At 38.2% G+C, this 24,074-nt stretch overlaps 2 protein-coding genes across 4 annotated transcripts in view; one reads left to right on the forward strand and one right to left on the reverse strand.

Moving 5' to 3' along the window:
- LOC139135691 (ankyrin repeat and SOCS box protein 13-like) lies at positions 1-13,796 on the forward strand. The gene is made up of 6 exons (XM_070703318.1): positions 1-98; positions 3,854-4,047; positions 5,238-5,388; positions 6,152-6,286; positions 6,578-6,763; positions 10,023-13,796. The coding sequence occupies exons 1-6, from the start codon at positions 83-85 to the stop codon at positions 10,148-10,150; spliced, it is 810 nt and encodes a 269-aa protein (XP_070559419.1). The 5' UTR covers positions 1-82; the 3' UTR covers positions 10,151-13,796.
- Positions 13,644-24,074, reverse strand: part of LOC139135689 (rho guanine nucleotide exchange factor 3-like) — a 27,606-nt gene continuing 17,175 nt past the window's right edge. For all 3 annotated transcript variants that reach the window (XM_070703315.1, XM_070703316.1, XM_070703317.1), the window contains 6 exons: positions 20,066-20,225; positions 19,530-19,606; positions 18,494-18,754; positions 17,940-18,110; positions 16,925-17,108; positions 13,644-15,761 (listed from right to left, as the gene is read on the reverse strand). In XM_070703315.1, coding sequence (XP_070559416.1) covers positions 15,613-15,761; positions 16,925-17,108; positions 17,940-18,110; positions 18,494-18,754; positions 19,530-19,606; positions 20,066-20,225 — 1,002 coding nt within the window. In that variant the 3' untranslated portion in view covers positions 13,644-15,612. The remainder of the gene's footprint in view (positions 15,762-16,924; positions 17,109-17,939; positions 18,111-18,493; positions 18,755-19,529; positions 19,607-20,065; positions 20,226-24,074) is intronic.

Here is a 24,074-nt window from a genome sequence, read left to right on the forward strand (position 1 = left end):
GTCAAAGGTGTGCCCTCTGCAAGACATATTGACATGAAGTCTCGGAGTTGTTTACGTATGGATATGACGTGATCTATTTACAATGCACCGGTATTTTGGTGAGTGGCCGTACATTTTCGCGGTTTAGCGTACACTTATATAGCAGACATTTACATGAATACTAACAAGTATACCTACGACCAAATTTGCGCATCTAGGGATGACACGCGTACGCGAGCAGCAACTCAGAACATGAAGTTACTGGTTTGGCGTACTCTGATGACGCGTTTTATATTATGTGTCAGCCGCCAAATCTACCACTAGACACACTAACAATCATCGAACAATCGTGAAATAATACAAAGATCAATAATTTCATCTTTTGCTAGACAAGTATCCCCGACATGTAAATAATTGTAGGGAGGTAGTCCCCGATTGTGTGCACATCCAGCTAAAACAAAACCAGAGACTGCTTGCACATCTAATACAATGGTCGACTTAGGGACTGGTCAGTTTCTTCGGCCTGGGGGGGGGGGGGGGGGCGGTGGATTATTTTTTGCCGACGTCAAAAAGTGGCTGACCCCCCCTATTCCAAATTTTGAAAACAGGGTGACCCCCCATTCCAAATTTCTAAAACAGGGTGACCCCCCCCCCCCCCCCCCCGGGCGCGACAAGGTAAACAAAAGATGGACATAAATATATATATAATATATATATATATATATATATATATATATATAATATATATATATATATATATATATATTATATTTTACATTTTACATATATTTATTTTTAAATTAAATAGTCATTATGTTTTAGTGAAATTGTTGACATGTCAGTTGTAAGATAGGAATTTCAAAGTGTCAATCTTAAAGTGTAAATACAGTACATTTTGAATGAGCTGTATTTTGAATGAGCTGTGAATGTATTTCACACTTTCTCTGCTTAACCAGATGTCCTGAACTGTTGTACAGAAATGGATGTCAATCATTAATATCAAAGAGGAAAAAGCAGTGAATCAAAAACTTTGATGGGTGTTAAGACTTGCCAACCATCCAATTAAATCTACTGAGGAGCCATAGAGAGCATTTTTAGCCAAATCTGATGTGTACAGTGTCTGAGAGGATCTTTTCTTGTGTAACATTGAAACCATAAAAGCACAGCTAATAATGACAAAAACTGCCTTTTTTAACTGTTATTTTGTTCATAAAAAGCATCTTTCTACAGAAAACCTATGAAACAAAGGAAAATATTGCATCAATGAGAGGAAAGATATCTTGTCATTTTTCTATCTCTAAAATAAGTCACTGTATCAAATATATATTGTGAAATATTTGTGCATGTTGCTTTCTCATACTGAATTCTCACAGAGAGAACAGAAAAGTATCAGGAATTTGTCATCCTTTTCATATGAAATGCAGATTTCATAATGGTACACTTTCACTTAGCAAACATCAAGATATCTCTGAAAGTATGGTGCCCGAAGGGCGCGCCAAAAAATATGAAACATCCTGATATCTCTGATATATATGCCTTGTAAAAGTCATGCACCTGAAGGGCATGCTGAAAGATGTATGATATATTAAAGTAATGAGCTTGAAGAGCACGCTGAAAAATATTGAACATACAGATATCTCTGATGTATGTATGCTTGATATGTTAAAGTTGGGCGTGCTGAAAAATATGACTGATTATTAAAGTTACGCACCCTAAGGGCGCGCCGAAAAATACAACTGAATGATGAATTTTGTGGCTGACACTAGCATTTTAGGCAATGATGAGCGTGTGTCAAAATTCAAAAACACACTGACCCCCCCTATTGGGCATTTCAAAAACATGGTGACCCCCCCTATCACCAAAGTCAAAAACAGGGTGACCCCCCCCCCCCCCATGAATCCACCGGCCCCCCCCCCAGGCTGAAGAAACTGACCAGTCCCTTAGTATTTTATTGTAAGTCACCAGCACCTGAATGATGTCCAAACTGTAAATTCACTTGACCTTTCGATTTTGAAGAAGACTGACAATTGTTACAGAGAATTGATCGGAAGGACTGATGAGAAAATAGAATATTAAAGGGGAAGTTCACCAAGGATGATTTTTACATATGTGCTAGCTTTGTGGTCACTTACCCCGGAAAAGCTATTTTCGCCATTTATAACTCGCAAGATTTTTTACAAAAACCGATAGAAATAGTACAGGAAGTTGCCCATGTAATTTGAATCATGGGAAAAAAGCGCCAAGCTTTGAGCTTGCATAATGTGATATGGAAGGGACCATTTTCTCATGGGTATGGCATTGTCCACTCACCCATGCTTAAACCAGGCTGTGCGTATTTACGTAGCTTTTGTTTATACTGAGTATCCTTGCATAAACGATGATTCACTCATAATAAACTGTCCACTGTCAGATTTTGTGTTGCTGTTTACTACTGTGTTACTGTGAGTGGACAATGTGGGGGCCATACCCGTCCCAAGATGGTCCCTTCCATATCACATTATGCAAGCTCCAAGTTTGGAGCTTTTTTCCCATGATTCAAATTACATGGGTAACTTCCTGTACTATTTCTATCGGTTTTTGTGAAAAATCTTGCGAGTTATAAATGGTGAAAATAGTTTTTCCTGGGTAAATGACAACAGAGCTACAACATATGTAAAAATCATCCTTGGTGAACTTCCCCTTTAATGCCAAATGTTTATTTTGGAAGTGGGATGTGTATCACCAAACTTTTATCAAACAAATTTATTGCAAAATACGCAAAAAGGAAACATATGCAGACAAAAATCTGTGTTCTTATGCATTTGTTAGACAGAGAAAGCATACCAGTTTTTGTTTCAAGTGTAACAGTTAAAATATACGTACAGTGATTCCAGTATAGATAATACCTTTTCCTGTGTTGTCATAACATAACAGGAATAGATTAGCCCAATATAATATATGTTTAGTTGGATGTGCATTCAATAAATGAATAGAGTGCTTATCCGATGTTTGTGCACAGTTTTATATTTTGCATTTCTTACTTTATCACTTAATTTGAATATGCCTGGATCTTTACTGGTATTGCATTTTATTGCCATTTTCTTCCATGCTTAAAATCCTCCAGTAGTACCCAATTTACAAGAATTTCAAAAACTCTTGCTCACAGTGACTCCTACTTGTGAAGTGTGACATGCTTTTCATATGTTTTCCTGAAGTGGTATAACTCATCTCACTATGAAATATCTTGTGTTGGGCGACAGAGGATGAAAGCCAACTATAAATATATAAAACACAATACAACCTTTTGTTGTCACAAATCTAGCAATCAGTGCATCATTGAAAAAATCACAAGCAATCAAGTGACAAATACAATGTTCATAGAGAGTAAATGTACAAAATATGAGGTGCAGAAAGTTATAAAGTATAAGTAAAGTTATAAAGTTAAGTTATAAAGTAAACATGACTGACATAAATTTAGTTGTATATAGTCAGACTAATCCTGTTTTCGAACACTTATGACAAGTAAATCTAGAGCAAAGGCAAAAAGGCCAGAGTCAAGCAGAACTGTGCAAACAAAATGTATTGTAGACAAAAAGGAAAGACTGAAACAAAAACGAAATAAAACCACAAAATATTTACAATTGTGATTTTCTGTTTTTTTGAAATTTTGAAAGTATGTGTGAAATCTTTTTACTCAAACAGAAAGCAGTGACATAACAGGTCAATGAAATGTTATTGACCGTCAAATGTTTGCAAAAATGTCTAATGCAAATAAAACAGTAGTGCGCTAAGTTTTCAGTTCTATGACACTCTACCTTTTGTCAGCTGACTATTCAAAAGTGGCCATACTTTTGGGGTTCTACTACATTTTGTTGTTTTGGTTCTGTGGCAACAGATTCCTGGACGTTGGCTGACAGGACAGCCATGCACCATGCTGCAGCCAATGGAGAGCTACTCTTGCTCCAGTCCCTGATTGCACAGGATGGTAATGTCAACAAATCTACCATGGATGGTGAGACACCCCTTCATGAAGCGTGTCTGCAGGGCAGGTATTACTGTGCTAGGATGCTGATCAATGCTGGATCAGCGGTGAGTTCAAAAATTGTCTGAAGCGTGAGATTTGTAATAGAAATCAGTCAGATTTTGTGTAAGGAATGGTGAAAATGTTATTGGTTATTTTCAAGTAAACTAAATTGCCTTTAAAATTGAAGGGGAAAAGGTTTGTACAAAGTGGTTAATTTTTATTTGTATGAAATGAGAAAAGTGTTCAATTTAGAATTAATATGGTATTTTTTGATGGCAAAATTTTTTATCCAAAGCCCAGCTGCACCCCATCCCAAAACTGTTCACCCAGTATTTCAAATGAAAATACAGGTAACATAGCCAAGACAAAAATTATTGTTGATTCAGTTACACTCATACTTCAAGGCTCAGTACTATAACACCATATCCTTGTTTCTGGTGTAATAGCGCCACCAGTGTTCAGATTTATATTTCCAGCCTCTGAGTGTTGTGTACAATTACTGTATCTCCTTTACTAGCAATCTTAGGTTTGAGAAAAAGTTTACGCAGTTCCTTGTATTAATAATGATCCACTTGAAGATTTCACACATCATGATTCATAGGCCAGCATGGGCCTACAAGAATAACCAAGCTGCCATAGGATTTAGGCTTCATGGGCGAAGTTGTAGGGGGCAATTGATTTATTGAACTAAGAGATGTTGTTTGAGCTTCAGGTGCAATGACCTCAGCTGAGGTATTCAGAAGTGAGGCCATTTACACGCAGGTACCGGTGATACATACCACAGACAAAGGCACTCAGAAATTGAATACAATGTGCCTGTTACAGGAAGGGGGTTGTTGGAACTGCATGTGTGCACCTATATAATTTACAAACAATGTATTTCATGCATGATATCTAGAATGCATCATGTCAACATAGCAGCAACATTTGAATTTTATGATATTCATTGTTAACAAACATGTTTGAACTTTCATCAAACACAAATATGCCCTAGATACAGTGTTTACATCAGTCGTAGGGGTCCCTGGCAACCTTTAAGCAGAGTTCCCCCTCCCTTTAATGTGAAAAGTTTACTGAATAGCCTTTATGTACGGACAATATCCCATATTCAGCTGGAGAAACTCTGTAATATCAGTACATGTAAGAGATTACATAGTCTTGTGTTACAATTTTCATATAAAAAAAACAACTTAGAAATTACCAATTAAGATAGTGAGCTTGCACATGAAAAACTCAGTGTTGTTGTTTTGTTCAGGTTAATGCTAGAAACATTGATGGAGCGACTCCACTGTGTGATGCATGCGTCAGTGGCAGTGTTGAATGCGTGAAACTTCTGTTAGATCACGGTGCTGAAGTCAACCCGCATTTATTGTCAGCATCACCACTCCATGAAGCAGCTATGAGAGGTATGGGCTTTATTAGGTAGAAAAATTGCCCTCCTTTTTTGAGCTTGTCAAACCTCCTTCCCTCTCAAATATGCAGTATATTTGTCTGAGAGTACGGCTTAAACATTGAGGACACACCATATTTGTCACGCCTAAGGTTATCACTTTACTGTTTTAGTCTCTTTATTTGTTGCACTATCAGATTTGCCCTACCCATTGAATCCCTATGTTCTCTCACAGACAATACAACACCTATGTGATGCTCAAAACATTTTATTAGCATAGGCCGCTAGAAAGAAGACAGATTTTTTTGTGTCTGATCCCCAGTATTTGGCAAAAGTAATGAGGTGATGTGTATTTTTTAAAATTAATTTGTCTTTCCCAAACCACTTGAGGTTACAGTAACAATTATTGTTAATGCTGTCTGCAAAATATTTTCCCTTCCTTTTTTTGACCATTTCATGTGTATGACAGAGGACATATAGAGTCTACAAAATTTTACTGTACAGTATTGTCAATCATTGAAGTCATGTGATAGCTGTTTGTGTTTGCACAAAAAAGGGAAAAAAACACAAAGCACAGTTCTTAATACTGTGAGTAATGGCCTCATAGACAAATTAGATTTGTCTGGCCTTAAGTTAATTTTCTAATCATTAAAATTTTACTGGTAATACCCATTTACCTACTGTGTCCCGAAGCAGCATTTACAGAGAAATGGAAAAATGCTTTTAAAAGCACGAATAAATTCTTTTTTTATTTTGTTTTTCTTTCCATGGACATACAGGGAACTGGGAATGTATGGAACTACTTATTGAGGCTGGTGCAAACTTGGAAGCGTCTGACTGTCACTACGGAACGCCATTACACATTGCGTGTTTTAAACAGTGTCCAAAGAGTGTTGATGTTCTTCTCAAAGCTGGTATGTATGTATCTATGGGCTGTACTCGTTGTCAAGTCTTTGGGATTTATGGAGTGTTTGGGAGGTGTCAAAGCAATATGGAGTGAGAAGATACTAGATAGAATTTTTAGTAGATGAAACTTTGACTGTCTTTAAATACAGTGTGCAATAACTGGCGAAACAACATCTTGCATGTGTTGGATAACAAGCAAAGACGTAAGCAGCAGTTTTTCAGTTTGTTTCATTCGATACAAATTGTTTGTTTTTTGTACACAGATACCAAACTAATGACATGAAACGTTCTGTTTTCAGGTGCAAATGTAAATGCAGCAAAGATACTGGAAACTCCTCTTCACAGGGTAGCTAAGTACAATAATCTCCCCATGATTCAGAGGCTGTTGGAATTTGGTGCTGACATCACGAGGAAGGACAACAAGGAACTGAGACCAATAGATTATTCAAAAGGTGATGCTAAGGAGCTGCTGCACTACTGGCAAAGTGAGTTACTGTATCATGATAGCACTGGCTTAGGGACCATCTAAGATTAGCACATAAGTTCAAGAAACGAAATTCCTTCAATTAGATCAGACCCATTCCCCCTATACGAAAGTTCAAAAAGTGCAAAATGTTGATGTCTGATGTATGGGTTGTGTTTTGGACATTTTGCTGAGAATTATGCACCTCCTGAAGACTTCAGAATTCAGTGCTGCTTTGTCAACATACAGTGAGAGTGTAATGTAAAGAGAACTTGTGTTTACTAAATAAAAGTGCAAAAGTGAAATTCATTCACTCCCCCTTCCCCTAAACAAATTTCGCTCTTTGAACTTATGCGACAATATGAGATGGTCCCTTAGTAACAACAAAAGAAATGACATCCCAGGTTACAAGTCCAGTATTGGAAAAGTATATTACTACTATGCCATTGACCCTGTATAGTTTTAGATTTGGTTGAGCAGTAACATTGAACTACCACTGTCCTTGAGACAGTGAGTAGCTAATTCCATCCCAGCCAAGGTCGAGAACTGTCACTGGTTTGTCAAGTACTTTTATAGTGCATTCATAATATATAGGATTGAGAAAATAAATATTTTCAAAAAGTGCAACAAATCTGTAGCCGGTTTGTTTGAATTGAAGATAGAGTTGCCAACAAATAATATGTCTCAAATAGAATGTTCAGCATTTGTTGGGAAGCAAAATGTGAAAGTATCATGCACATGGGACAGTCCATCGTATGAACAGAAACTGTAGAAAGTTACATTGAACATAGTAAGAGATGATGTCATGTATTACTAATGACAATGACAGGAACACAAACAAAAATATGGAAAGAACATCAATATGAAAATTATTACTCATTCATGCCAACATGTTCGTCAACTGCCGAGGCTGTATGAAGAGCGCCATCTAGTGTTGTACAACATTTTTCTTACAGAATGTTTTTAGTCCCCACGGACACCGTCCGGGGGGACTTATAGGTTTGGTCATGTCCGTGCGTGCGTGCGTCCGTCCGTGCGTCCGTGCGTCCGTCCGTTCACGCAGATATCTCAGAGATGCCTGGAGCGATTTCTTTCAAACTTGGTACAAGGATTACTTCATATGTCATACAGATGCACGTCGATTTGTTTTGTAATGCGATCCAATATGGCTGCCAGGCGGCCATTTTATTACGATTTTTTCATGTACAGAGCCATAACTCAGGCATGTTTCAACTGATTTTATTCAAAGTTGGTACAAGGACATTGACCAATGTCATAGATATGCACGTCAATTTTTTTTGTGATACGATCCAATATGGCCGCCATGCAGCCATTTTGTTACGATTTTTTCATGTACAGAGCCATTACTCAGGCATGTTTCAACAGATTTTATTCAAAGTTGGTACAAGGACATTGACCAATGTCATAGCTATACACATCAATTTGTTTTGTGATACGATCCAATATGGCCGCTCTGCGGCCATTTTGTTACGATTTTTTCATGTACAGAGCCATAACTCAGGCATAACTCAACCGATTTTATTCAAACTTGGTACAAGGATATTGACCTATGTCATGCACATGCACATTGATTTTTTTGTGATACGATCCAATATGGCCGCCGTGTGGCCATTTTATTACATTTTTTCATGTCCAGAACCATAACTCAGACATGTATCAAGTGAATTTATTCAAAGTTGGTACAAGGAGATTGACCAATGTCATACATATGCACATTAATTTGTTTTGTGATACGATCCAATATGGCTGCTGTGCGGCCATTTTGTTATGATTTTTTCATGTACAAGCCGTAACTCAGGCATATCTCAACCAATTTTAATCAAATTTGCTACAAGGACATTGACCTATGTCATACATATGCACATTTATTTGTTTTGTGATACGATCCAATATGGCCACCGTGTGGCCATTTTATTACGATTTTTCCATGTCCTGAACTACAACTCACACATGTATCAAGCGAATTTATTCAAAAGTATTTTTATCACAGACCTAATGAAGAGGACTCTATCCTCTCTGAGGACCTGTAATCAAAGTACCCATTAACAAGTGGGGACTGTGTCATCAACGATGACTTGTTTTTTCTGGAGAAGAACCAGTTGATTACGGTTATCAACATAAATACTATTTTAGACTATTATTTATTCATAAGCTAGACCAGAACCAGTACAAGGATGTTTATCGGTGCAGTTGTGCTTGATTGAATCATCTAGGTGAGGGGGTCAAGGGTCACAACAGCTATCATTAACATACAAAGGACTTGGGGTGTTTGTACTAAAAATAGATCTTAGTGCTAAGTGACAAAGTTATGAGGTAGACGTAAAGTATTTCTTTATGTCTGTGTTTTCAGTCACTTAACCTCTGATAGCAAACAGTATTTGTTAGATTTCAGACACTGCTTTTCCGCCTATGTTGACATCTTTGGAAAGAAAAGCTAAATGTGTCAAAATTTCACGCAAGTAATCTACTTGATCTGTTATTTTGCCAATTTCAGTATTGGTTGCTCATAATTTATGGTAAACACGGTACACAATAAGGATAAAAGCACTAACTTCACAAGCTTTTGACGAGTTTTTTTTTCACCTTATTTTGCACGTGTGAGAAGTTTCAGTGTTCTGCTGCCTGAAATATGGTGAATGTCCAATTGTGCTAGCATACATGTAGTATGTACACACACACACACCACAACCCCCTCAACACACACAGAGGTGTTTTTCTGACTCTGAACATGCAAAAGTGACAGTGAACTAAACACGTCTGCATTTGTAAATATTGGAAAGTAAATAACCTATCATTTGTTGAATGTTTGTCTCCTAAATTCCTAGAAAAGTTCACTGCAAAAATAAAAACCAGTTCAACATTTCTCAGTTTGTGCACCATGTGTGTGTATTTATTTTGGATCAAAACAGACATGACAGAGACTTGCATGGTTTTGTGATTTACATTAAACATCAGAGCGGATAGTACAACAGTGAATCACTTCAATGAAAGTGACAGAAAGTTGTGATGAGTGTGGCAGCTGTGCCATATCCTATCAATATCTGTACTCTGCCTCCAACCTAATCATTGATTTTACATTTCTACTTACAGAACCAGCATTGGGCTTATAATTTCATGATCCTTCTAACATTGTTTAGCGGCACATTTTATTAAATAACGATATCTTGTACTCAGTGTCCGACGTTTGTCAAATGGAAAGGTCAGATGTGGTCAGTAGTGTTAAGTTATGCAAAACATCTTTTCTGTGTTATTTATTTCAGGTCATCCACCGCCTCTGTTGCACATGTGCAGGCACACAATACGAAGAATACTCAGTTGTGGGAAACTTAAACATATAGATCAACTACAGCTACCAACACTCCTACTGAACTACCTCAAGTTTGCTTGACATCATCACTTCAGGGTGTTTTTACATGTGCTAAACTGGGTCGCAAGCCTTCTCTGCTGATTGGAAGTGAGCCCTCTATAGTTCGAATTTGGACATTTGCAGCTGGCAAATTTTGATCATCACATCAAGAAGCCTTTGATGTATGCCCTATGCCCACACAGTTCCTGTGTATAGCTTCTGTGTATATTTATGTTGAAAAGTCATAATTGAACTGGATTTATTTCTTGATATCTTCATTGTGGTGTGTTCTGTTTTTTCTCTGCTTAAAATTTTTGTAAGTTTGCCTTTTTTTGGAAGAATTGGGTGGGATGATAAAAGTTACTGTCAATCTCTTTCTTACTAATCTAGTCAGATCCATTGCCTGAAAACACTATTTATTGAATGTATAACTGTTCTTACCATTTACACACGACTTAGAAAGATTTAATGTGAAATGAGAAAGTTTTATATATTTCATTCAACTTGTATTGGGCTAAAACAATGGAAACTCATAAATGGATAGAGAAATGACAGTAGACGCCCATTGGCTCAAACAAACTATAAATAGATTTTTGCAGAAGTTGAAGTGTAGTAGTTAAGAACGGCATTGTTGAAATTGTTAAGTCTATGATTCAGTGTGTACATACACTGTGTAATTACACAAAATAATGGAAAGTTTTACTAATCAAACACCGAGTCGTTCTGTTTTACAGACGTATCAAGTTTAAAGAAATATTTCCCTTGCTCACTTTATCTGAAAAAGTGTGCAATGTTTAGCATGTCAGATACTGGCTCAGAAAGCCCTTTAGCTAGTAGCAGTCAACTGAGTCCTGTGTCTCGGCAGGGAGTGATGAACTGTAATTACCAGTTGTAATTTCCCGCCCAATATCAGTCAATTTGGCAAACAGCTGGAGAGCGACCATATATGCCCCCAGGGCAGAGCAGATCGGAGCAGCGCTACTCATCTGAATATTTCTCCAGTTCATCACATTTTCCCCATCATTTCAAGTTTTCTAAGTATGCGTAACGTTTCACAGCGAGGAGGTGGTTGGTTCTAATTTCAGCGTCGGAAGACCAGAGGTGAAACTGCTTCAAATTTCAACGGGATTACAGCTCTGCCATTCAGCTGAAGAGGGTAAAGCTCAGTCTACATGCCTGTGATATGCAGCTGCAATTTCCGACTACTGGCTGTACTCCCACCTTAAATGGGAGATTTAATACTTGCTCCGGACATTTTCAACTAAACTGGGATCTGCCAAACACTGCTACTGTAACAGTAAACAGTGTGGGAAATCTGAACAAATAGTTCAAATATTACCTCTACCAATGAGATGATATTTTTAAAATATTTACTGAAATGTAAGTTTTTTGTGTGGTGTGAGTGTCCTCGTTTAGATTTGGGATGGGAGTGTGTGTGTTTGTACTGCGGCAATTATATCACTCAAGTACTACTGTCTACCAAGGACAAGATCCATGTCCTTGAGAGAACATAATTCTGTATTCTTTACTCAAAACAAACAGGCAACGTGTGTAGCCTTGTACTTCTCTCACTACAGAAATCTCATTCTCTATTAAAATGTGTACATTTTAACTAGAGCCAATCGTTATAATGTATCAGGCCAGGGAGGAAAAAAATAATTGTGCCTGAGATTTTCTTGGCAAGACACCAAAAGCAGCTATCAAAATTTATTTTTTACATTTTTATGAATCTCTCAATTTCCCAAATATGGTCAAGCATTCGATATCTTGTTCCTGCAGCTTTATTATGTGATCTACATAAGTGCTGAATTTTTTATCAAATTCATTCACTACAAATAAACAATAAAGAAAACACTGTTGTAGGTGAAACATCTAGCAAAATTACAGTGTGGAAGTGTCTGCTACAGAATGTGTGGCAATCAGTCTTTTTTAAAAAAACAAATTTGGAAATTGGCAGAATTACAAGTCTCTTGTGAGGAATGTCATGCAAAGTTTTTGTGATGTACTGATTCTGGATGGAAGAGAATCGGGGGAGTAGTAACATCAGCAAAGCGGGCACAGACATGAAAATGGAAGTGGAACGTAAAACAGCCAGGTCAGACATCTGCAAATAGAATCACTGACAGCAGGTATTGTGAGCCGTACATTCCTGTGGATGTTCAGTCTGAAAACTAACCCTACAATGCTTGTTTGTATCTGTTAAAATTTCCAGCGTACTAATGACCAGGGTACTAAAGTAAACAAACAGGCCATAGAATTGACTCCAAATACCGGCAAAAACACCTGGGAGTTGGCATTCCGGGCCGGAGTGATCAATTGTTTGCCAAAAAAACGCAGGCGGCTTTTGGGGTCAACTTATCAACCGATCAAGGTCAAATAATATGGCTTTGATTGCTGGACAGGGATGTGGTCAATGACATTGACTGGTATGTTGTAAGAAATCTGATCGTGATTGACAGCTCGGAATGCTAGTAACTTAATAACCTGCTCTAATGTTTTTGTCCTTGTCAATATGTCAGTGGCTGGAATTTTCATCTTTCAACGGACTTGTATGCAAGATTTGCCTTGGATAAGTATAAACTGATAATAAAATTAAACAGAATATTTTTTTTGCCATGAGGTTGGAGATTTTTATAATGTACGATAATACTTATAATTCAAATCTTGCAAAGTCACTGTATGTACTATCTGGAAAAACATTCAGATACAGTGGACTGGTCAGCCATTACATCTTGGGGGGAGGGGTGGTCAAAAATAAAAAAAACCTGACAATTTTGTAGCCATGCTGCCTTTTGAAAAACATATTTACACCAACGTTGGCTGAAAGAAAACTGAATTTTGAAAAAGTGCTTGCCATGCAAAATCTGAATACAAAGTTTTTTTGAATGCAGAAAACGATTTCAGGGTTATTTTGACCACCTCCCCTCCCCAGATGCAATGGTCTATCCCTGAATTCTATTTTCCAGTCCTGCAAAGGAGAAATGCACACAGGAAACTTTGGTCAGAGTCATTGAATGCCCAGTATTTGACAAGTACACACTTCTGTATGTGTGTACACATGTGTGGTGTATATACTGTTATTGCCATGCAAACTGACCTGTGATGTACTGCTATAGTGCCAACTGAACTTAACACAACACTACAGTGCAAATGTTGAAATTTTACATTGTACATGCAGGTCATATTAGGGGTAAATAATCCAAAACATGGGACAATTCACAATTTAAGGAGGAAAGAGAGGATGGAAAAAAAATAAAAGTATTACTATTACTTCTTAGTGAGTGGTAAAGATTGTCAAGGAACACCGCTTTGCTTGTTAATGAGGTCTCCTACAAGCAATATGGCTTTTCATTTGCGTGATCACCTTGCTTGTCAGCTCATGCCGAGGCAAGCACAGTATACGTTCATGGATGGATGTGTTAGAAAATAAGGAACTAAAAATCTAAGCAATGTTATTTAAAATCATGTGTGGAGAGTTCAGTTTGCACACAGACTGTATATGATACATGTCAATACACGCACATTCAAACCAATGTCCATTTTTGAAAAGTTCTGACGGTTTTATTTCAATATTACACGAACAAGCTGTACAAGTCAACTGCATTGACGCTTTTTTTCAAAGACTTTTTTGATGCATAAATGCAACAATAAACTTCAAGACTTTTTTATGTACAATTACAAAACAGAAGTGTGTTGAACTCATTTTTTTAATGTGAGCTCCAGTGCATTGAAATAATATCTACAGAGTTGTTGCTAAGTGAGATTCCCATTCACCTTGACTTTCAAAGGCAGTGTCAACTTTTTCAACAAAAACATACGCGTAAAAAAAGTTTGCCTTATGCTGACAGAAACTTGAAATGTTGCCCAATTGCTAACAAAATTAAACTCCAATTTCTCATTTAATTCCCCCATCCCTGATTCCTGAGAAATCTCACAAATACCAAAGAATATAAGTTTTTTTTTTTATTTGAGACGCAGTAACTGTATAACACTAGTTAAGAGGCTCAACAGTTTGCATTGTAATTAGGTTCCAATTGAGAACCTTGGTTGAAAACTTTTGGGACAACATTTCAAGACTTCATTGCAAGTCCTACGTGCTACCCATTTTCTACGCTACACTTTTGGAACGGACTTGTGTGAGCTGCAAGGAGAGATAAGAAATTTTAGCTACAAATGTTGCCTGTTTGAAACTTTTTGTGTAAATAATGGACAAATGCTATCAATATCAAGGTATTTGATGAAACTGAAGCATGGCAGTGTAATCCCCCCTCCCCTTCCTCCTAAAAATCATCCTTACTCCGATGACCTGGCCCTGTACACATCAATGGAACAAGCAATGGCTAGCCAGGTTCCCTTGAATTTTAACAAACTAGAGGCAGCTTTCATACCATAGATGTCACAACTGAACATTTTTTTTCAAAGGGCCCCTTTTGATTGATAAGGTAATGCTGATATGCTGACTTGTAAGTGCTAGCTGATATGCTGGGAAAGGATAAATTTATCCCCCAGCGTTCCCGATGAGAAGGCAAAACGGAAGAAAAATAAGTGATAAATATTACACAGTCGGCAAGTGAGACTAAACAAAATGTACAATTTCATTCCTGTGTTTGTGAAACAGGACCTGTTTTTGACACATAATTACACGATAACAAATAAATTGACAAAACTTGACATGATTTCTACAAACACATTCAGACTTACGTTGACAACTGTAGGAATGTACTTCTGGAGATGTCAAAGAAATCCAGGCATGAATAGATAATGGGACCACAACAAGAAGACTTGTTAATATCAACATTTGGGAAATACTATGTACATATCTGATAACTTTTCTTAAAAAATAAAAGATTTTCCTTTCCAAGATTTCTTTTTTTTCAACTTTGGCCCCAGTATAGATCTTATTATTATTATATCTTATACAATCATAATCTGAATTAAAATTTGTAGAATTTGAGGATTTTCTCAATTTGTCGATTTTCATTGCTACTTTTTCAGGTTTTTCATTACATATTTCAGGACCATTTTCTGTATCTGAAGGTCTTTTGTATAAAAAAACATGAAAATACACGTAGTAAAAAAAAATAAATAAATAGAATAAAATGTTCCTGGATAGTTGTAATGAATTATATGTGTAAATCCAATGTTTATAAAGTCTCTGTGCTGTTTTGTGGGTTTCCTCGGAAAGAGCAAGTCATGACACATTTAATTGCCTCCGTAGTCGTTGTTTTGTTTGTTAGTGTTCAGACTGTTGTTATGGCAGTAAGATTTACACATCTGGATCCGAATTGGAGTCGTACATCCATTTCTTCCGAGAGTGTCTGCTTCAGTGAACAGGCTGGAGACTCTATGTCCATTTATCTTGGCGCGGCACGGCGCGGCAAGCTTGTCTTTATACATGACACCACTTGGCACTTGGCCTGTAGGTTTTGGCGATTTTTATTTCGATGTAATGTCTCTTTTCAGTCGGATGGGCTGTGCACCCACCAAACTTCTTCTTCTTCCTCTCAGACGACACTTTCCATTTTGGGAACAGCGGGCATGACACTTCTGAGAAGCTGCATCCACTGTTTCTTGTCGTGCTCGTCGTTGGCTTGCAGGACGTGGCCTTGTCCCAAAGTAGGGTCAGTTGGCATAATCCTGAACATGTGTTTGGCTGTGCGGACAAGAAAAACACAAAGACACCGGGTTACTTTAAACAGCTACATTAACGCCCAGCACGATGGCAATTTTACTGGTAATTGCCACTGACTCTAACACAAGTCAGAAAAACACAACAAAACATGGCCTTTATATCCCTGGGTGCTTCCCAGCAGTTTGGAAAGTCTAACCGGTGGCTCTTGTGCAATAAACAATGCCCTGAGCGGACGTTCTGGAGTCTAAGTTCAGATAACCGCATTATAAACAATTTAAAAGACATAAGATCATCACATCCTGATGCACCGATACATGAGAACAGAAAACCAAACAAAGTTTGATTATGTGGGCAGTGTTTCTTTTTGGCGAGGCGAAATACTCAGGAATCCTGTCAGGCTGATATTTTTAGGCGTACAAAAATCAGAGCCAAGATCATGATCTCCAAAAGTCTGGGCATGTGGTAGTGACACCAATTATTTTCGGAAGTAACCCCGGCAGCACAGTCTAAACACTGGCGGTGGGACAGCAAGCAAGACTATTGCATGGCTTGCTGGGGTCCTGTACTTCTTTATCAATAATTAGGGTGGCGGTCTTGTTACATTTCCCATTACAGGTCTCTGTGTAATGCCAGTGGGGCTTCATCAAACAGCTAAAACATTATATTGGTGTATCAAAAGCAAGCGCTGATAAAAAAGCTCTACAGAAAAGGAAGACATTATCTCCGAAGAAAATCTGGACTCTGTGTTCAGACAGAAGTTCTAATGGGCCAGATCTGCCCAGAGCATTTTATGAGAGCTATCACTTCTAGCAGGGAAGAAGTCAGGTTTGAAATTGTGTTTTCTATCTGCAACATGACTGCTGTGGCTGAGCTGTTTGCTGTGTTGCATACTTCATTTCTTGCATTCTTTGTCAACGAAAAAATTATTCACAAACTAAATACAAATTGCCTGGCTCTGAGTATGTATATTTATCAATATCTACATTGACAACCATTGTGACATTTGTGAAATCTTTGACTCAATTCAGGAGTTTTTGGAAAGTTTTGGGTCAGACCAATGCATGTAACATAAAGTTATCTTTACTCAAAGAGAATAAATCTTGAGTCAATGGGCTTTGAGGGCACAACAGCTGACAACCTTGAACTTGATGTGAAAATCAGTGCTACAATTTGACAGTAATTACCTAGCTGCTGTGTGAAAGCTCCCCTGAAAGAACCACCCATCTTCACTTCCCCGTCTTCAAGGTCTTCCAACATGAGCTGCCTGACGGGAATTGGCTGCCTGTACACCTGGTAGCACTTCTTGTCGTTCTTGACCGCCTGCCTGGTGAACACTAGGATGTCTTCAAAGAGAAACACGTGCAACTTCTGCAGGGAGAAACAAAAACATAATCAGTATTTGAGTGTTATGGCAATATTCTGTCACAGATTCCTTTTATCTTTCTAGACATTTTTCATTCTTTAGGAAGAACTTTTTGGCTCTATTGAAGTCCAAAATATTGAAGTCTTTGATGCAAATGTCAAATTTTAGGGACACCTGTTCTACATTATGCCATGGGGAGTGTAAAGAAAACCAGAAACAATGTCTTAAATTGGAACACTGCCTTCACGGGGTCCTAAATTGTAAAATGCCACACAAAAAAGAGCCTTGGCTGGAGGCTGTTCAGGTAGCTACAGAACTCATTTTCCGAGGTAATGAGGCAATGCACTTGGTTAGCTTATATTAGAAACAGAGCAAAGATCGAATATCCAGTTCAAACTTTAGAGTCCCTTCAGCTACTTTGTCTGCCTGTCCAGTATGTGCCGACTGGTCAAATTTTTATCCTGCAAGACTGGTATTTAGATCTCAGTGGCTTTCTCCGTTTGAGTGTGTGATCAAATAAATACCTACTGTGAGATATCCTGTTATGAAAGCATTGAAGTCATCAAACACGTGCCCTTGAATATCAATGTTCCCACTCAACAACACTGTTGACCCTGGGGGTTGTTTAAACAAGGGATGACAATGCTGGCAGAATACAATACACAATGAAATTTTCCCTTGAAACACTAAATTTCATAACATTGGCCAATTTTTTTCTCTCAGTAGAAATTATCAGTCACTAGGTACATGCTTATTCCTGTGAAGTTCCTTGAACAACACCACCAGTCTGCTAGATGATCTGAAACTTTTGAGTGATTTGATGAATATAAACTCACCGTTCCCTTGTTGTTTCGAAGGACTCCACCACAGAGCAAGACTTTCTGCTTGTTGATGAGTGGGTCCATCTGTTTGTCGTCAAGGTATTCAAATGAAGTAATGTACTGCCTGCACTTGGCCTCCCCTGTCTTCCTGTCCACCTGCCTGACTATACTCTCTGATACTTTCACCTGAAAAAATGTCAAGCAATCAAATACATCAAAATAAAATCACAGTGCGACACCGACTTTGCTAATAAAACATTTCAAAAATTCAATTTCCTGCTGTCACATAGATTCCGTATGAATTTCAATTCACGCATTGTCTGATCATTTTCGAAACTCCAAAGTCTGAATAAAAAGTTTCCGCTGCACTTTGTTGAGATATGAACCGTACGGATCGACAAGGTCATATGCAAAACCTTGCACTTACTATGCACTGTGTTTGGTTATCAGCTACTTGTGTGATAATAACAAACTTGTGTAAGTGTTACAATTTTTGTTTCTTCTTTTTTTCTCAAAAAAAAGGAGCAACTCATTTAAAGAAGGCAATGCCAACAAGGAGAGTAACTTACAGCATCTATAAGATGTTGCCTGTCTTCATGGTCAGCTGATGTCAACTGGAGTATATTTTTCAGTAGGAGCGGATACTTCACCAGTCGACTCCTGGGAACGTCTAGGAAATTCCACAAATCCAGTTTTCGGCTGAACGGCGACTCTATACACCTCTGAAGGAAGTCTTCCACCTTCTTGTCATGTTTCTTTTCATCAAGGAGCGCCTTCGCGGCAACTTGGTTGGAACAATAGGACACGTAGCTACCGGATAGCCGTGGAAGCTGAAACCCCAGAAGATTAACAAATTTACCATCAATTGACGCTAAAGGAGCGGAGGCTGTGAGTTATTTTCCTAGAGAAACTGGGACAGTACACGTGAAATATTGCCGACACTGTTACCTTCATGTTATTAACCTGCATTGATAACGAATTGATTCTACGCATTTCCGTATGGAAGCCATCTACAGTTTTTTTGTGGCTTCTTAAAAATTGACGTCAAAACTATCCAAGGGTTGAACCTGTAAGACTTGCTATTGCTAAGAAGTCCGGAAATTATAGCGCAGATTCTGGTTCGATCTGGGGCAATATCAGATATCTTGTGGGACCAAAACGGGTATTGCCAACTTTGATTGATGTAATTTGAACTAATTGAGAACTGTCAATTTCTACGTTGGACCCATGGAGAGATGAGGTGAAATAAAACCACTGAAACGCCATCAATGAAAATTAAACTGCAAATTAAACTGATATAGGATAACAAGCTACGTTCAAAACGGCATGCAGCACATGTACTCTGCCCTGCTGTTAACCCCTGCTGTGAGATTGGCAGAGCTAAATATGATCATCAGAATGATAAATGGGGGTGTGGGGAGATGGAGGGTGGGGCTGAAGGAGGAGAGATCAAACACTTTTATTGCAAGGAACAGGTTCCATTGCATTCAATGATCTGCTGCATGATAAACTCCACTAAATATCCAGGTTTCAATTTCTTTGTGCAAGTAAGCGTGAGTTTATTACACCCTGTGCATTTGAGCAACAAAGTTCATATAAACTTACCCATTCGAGAATGACTCTGGCCATGTTCTCCGTCGTTCCATCTTTCTGTCGCTGCCTTTTGAGATTTTCCACAAGTTCTGTTGAAGTAAACACAGATCAGTTCCTTATCATTGTAATGGATGACTACGAAGACAGTAGATAAACAGTATGAAAGCACAATAACTCATAACTGGACAAATTGCTCAGTAACACTGCTTCATGTTGTTTGTAATTTACAGTTAAACTGAAAAGACTGTGATATTTTTCTAAGCTAATGGTGATTGTAAGGTTCATCTCACTAGAGTGTACTAAACAGCTGTACTGGCGGCTGTCATTTTTTATCCATTTGCTTATTTCAAACAGGGCTGATAGCCGCAAATGTTATAAACAAAACATAAAATTTGGGCCTTAGAAGCATTTAAGAGACACTGCTAATACACAGCTATACTCTTTGTGGTAATCTATTGCTTAGCCAGGCACTGTAGCCCTATATGACTGGTGGCTGAAAAGAGAGATTAGCAGGAGGGGAGATGGGGAAAACAAATGAACAAACATACCTTCATGAAGTGGCACAAGGCTTTCCAGAGGCCCAAATATCGTCTGGAGTTCGTGATCTGTTAAGATTCCTAGTGACTTCATGGAATCATGGTAAGTTTTCTTTATAAGTTTTAAATCTTCAATCAAGTCTTCCTCTCCTTGAAATAGTTCAAATATTGCCTGCAATATAGAACAGGAAATAATGACTATTAAAAATTTGTACATCAAGGAACTGATTCAAAGCATAGTAAAATTTTGTCTCTTCATGATCTAGCTGGTGAAGTTTGACTACATGGAATGCACAATGCGGTACAGGATTACAAATATAACACATCCTAGTATTTTTACAGACATCAATGATATTTTTACGCTGTAAATTCTTCTTGTAGCAAATGCATAAACAAGCTATCAATGTGTCACTGGAGCCCTACTTTGCTGTTATCAACTATGCCCTCATTCCTATAATAATCCCGGCTTGCACTCTGATTGAAAAACATTTTTTTCTGCGGACATTCTTTTCTCGGTGGCCCCGTTCTGAGGAAACAATTTCACTTCTAGGGTTTCATTGACTCTGCAGGGGCAATTGCCAACTGGAAGTTAGGCAATGTGAAGTGATTCCCAATAATTACAGGGAGAGCACTGAGAAGCCAGACAGTCACTTGGGACGTATCCGGGATTGGAATCTGTTGACTTATTTGATAGCATGTTTTGATGTCCCTACTAAGGCCTGGAGTACTTTGTTTATTACACTTCGTTCTTATTTGCTGACCCAATTCCAAAGTCAAATCGGGCCTAACTCCTCTACAAAGAATGCTCGAATTTTGATCAGTTTTTTTTCCCATGCAAATAATTTTGCTTATTGATTTAGTCAATTTTTTTTGTTTACATTCTTTTTTAATTTGATCTGATTCATGATGACTTAGCCCCAGGCAGGCAGGCTATCGTCACTGATACCTGCGTCACGATATCACGAGGATAAGTGTTTATACACATATCAGTAGACCATGTGGACGGAGTGATTTGGATTTGCTTGAGAGATTGAAAAGAAACAGAACTTGAAGCTGCAGTGCTAGCTCTGCTGTACGTGCCAGTTTAAATGCCTCTAATTAATGCCGCTCTGTTCTGCCTCTGTCCTGCTGTGTGTTCCTTGAGATGATCTCAAATGCACGTATATATGAAAGATAATACACAGCAGATATAATGAAGACATTGATTAATGATTGTGCTTGCCAGAACACGCCTAAGATATTCCTTGAAGCTATGACTATTGACACACTTTCTACAAATCTCTATACGAGTGACCAGCCGTGACTGGCACTTTGAGTAAATTATTATGTAAATTCATAGAAAGACAATTTTCATGATAAATATATTCCACATAACTAATCAGGAAAAAAATTATAGAGGGGGAAACCCAGAGTCAATGTTTCTGCGAAACAATGCATGTATAATGGTGTCATTTAAATATTAAAAGTAGCTTGCGAATGAAGAAGATCACGTGTGATTTTTGCAGATTGGGAGATAGTAGCACCTTGCATGTGGTATAAGTTCTTTTTTGTTTGCATAGTTAACAGTTATGTAACTAATTCAGTGTTGCCTGATTACACACTTCATTATACAGATCAATGAACTCCACACAGTTGCAAAGACCAGATCTGAGAAGTAAGAACTCTAGCATAGAGTATTGAACCCTATATGGCTTACAATAATGCTATTATATTTTTCTTACACTGCTGTAGGGTATTTCGCATTCAAGACTTGTTCACAATAAATTTCACCTCTGGTGTATTATTACGGTGGACTGTGTAAGGCAGGAAATGACGTACATTGCAGAACCTTATCAAGTGAAGATGATGTTGTAATGCTGATTTGAGATGGTTGGCCATGTCCAAAAATCAATGCCAATGCTTTTGAAGAAAGTTTTTCACACTGACATGTGAGCTCTTTCGCATGGAGAGCGTCTGGTTCAAGGACAATTGCCGACGGGAAATGCACATCGAGTGGCCTTGGCAATATCACATCTACACTCTGCAAAGCCCTAGTCTCTGATGTATCTGAAATACTGTGATTCAGAAAATGAGCTTCGGAAAGTTCATATTGTGGTTTGATTTTTCCCTCATAGGTAGCTTAGGTGTGCAGAGGCGATCTTTTTGTCTGTTAGAGACAGGCACCAAGTTCTCCCCTTAATCCTATTCTGCACTGACATGCTCAACAAGGACAATAAGAGAGGCCGGCCTAATTCATCCAACAAGGCTGTGCACAAAGTCATCCTATTGTGCAAGCTGTTTACAAACATATTGTCAATCTCTTTGCCTTTTACAATAGACTTTTAGGTAACTTTCTCTGGAGTCAATTTGCCTGCAATAAACTTCCTGTCAGTTTATAAAAACTGTGACAGCAAATTACTTTTTGTTTTAATAGAGAAAGCAAGGTTGAGAAATTTGAAAAAGTTTACAGCTGTTGATCTTTCTTTCGTTGCCTAATGCCACTTGTAACAGAAGATAACCTTTACAGAAACACTCAGACATATACACTGCCAAGTGCATGTCTCAATGGGCCTGTTTGCTCCCTCCTAACGACTTGTTTTTCCCTTGACAACAACTGCCGAGCAAACACATTCAATTGGACAGAAAACACAATTATTTTTCAAACCGACGGCAGCACAACACCTTAGCAGTGTACGGTTTCAGTCGTACACTCACGTTCCCCCTGCAGCTCTCCCTGTGACGTCAATCAAAGTAGGAACCCATCAGGACGGCAAATTGTGTTTGATTTTATTACGCGGGGAGACTGTTGATGCCCCGAGCAAAACCAATACCTGTACCTCGTAAAGAAATAATTCAAACTTTGATCTTCCCATGTTTATTTGCTCGCTGCGTGCCACATTTTTCACGGTGACAATCACAAGCTGAGAGAAAGGAAGTGGCGCTAGGGGTCTCTCACCTCTGGAGTATGCAAACTAGGTGAGAGGGGTCCATTGACATGTCATGACACAGGTATGGAAACACTCTCGTATGTCCCATTGTCCACTCTAGTGTCACATCAAGACTAAACCATTTGTGGTATGTGGGCCATCAGACATCCCATAAAAAGCTAACAAACAATACCACATTTTTTCCCCCAAAACAATCCTGGGTTTTTATTTTGGACTAATCCTATCCATGACTTTTTCAAACCATTTTCTTGTTACAGGTCGTTCACTTGTCTTTTTCATTGTTTCTCCCCCTTTCAGAGTGCTTTAATCTGACTTAATGCCGGACTAAAAGCTCTAATTTAATTAAAGCAGGTGTTTGGGTCTTTCAATGCCCAATCTACACAGGAAGACAGTAGAACAGGTCTGTGGGGTGATCGACCACTTGATCAATAACCCCTCTTTTTTTTTACAATCTACGGTTTACCTGGGTATCTATTATGCAAAAAAAAGGGGAACCACTAGCATACCACAAACATGCGGTCTGACAGTTCTCATGGTAACTGTGGTGACATCAAACTGGGCATCACCAAGGAGACAGTGACAAACATTTGAAACCTGATTTCTAAAAGACAAACAAATTTGCTTTTCACCAATGTTTTTCACTTTTTGATATTTTGCTTGCTGGACTAGTATGTTTGGGAGTTTTGCCTGTTTTCACATCTTTTGAAAAAAAGAAAAGAAAAGAAGCCACCATGCAATACTGTGATGTTTGTATCACCTTCTTGCGAATTTTTAATGTATGCACTTATATTCTCCAGCAGAATATTATGCCATAAGGAACACACAAACCACAGTGGCACACCATTGCCAAACCACATCACCACTCATAAATGAAAATTGATATGCATCAAATAGCCAGGGGGAAAGACCACACGCAGAAATCAACGCATTCAACCGCACAAATTCACACAGAAATGACGCACGCAATTACTCAAGTTTGAAAAAATTGAGAAATGGAAAAGGAAATAAACATGAAACACAAGTAAATAAAAATGATTGGCACTAGCAGAAGTTTACGCAATGTAAAAAATATTTCCATGAAAAAGGAAAAGTAC

The sequence above is a fragment of the Ptychodera flava genome, chromosome 6, assembly GCF_041260155.1.
Source record: "Ptychodera flava strain L36383 chromosome 6, AS_Pfla_20210202, whole genome shotgun sequence".
In the NCBI taxonomy this organism is placed as follows: domain Eukaryota; kingdom Metazoa; phylum Hemichordata; class Enteropneusta; family Ptychoderidae; genus Ptychodera; species Ptychodera flava.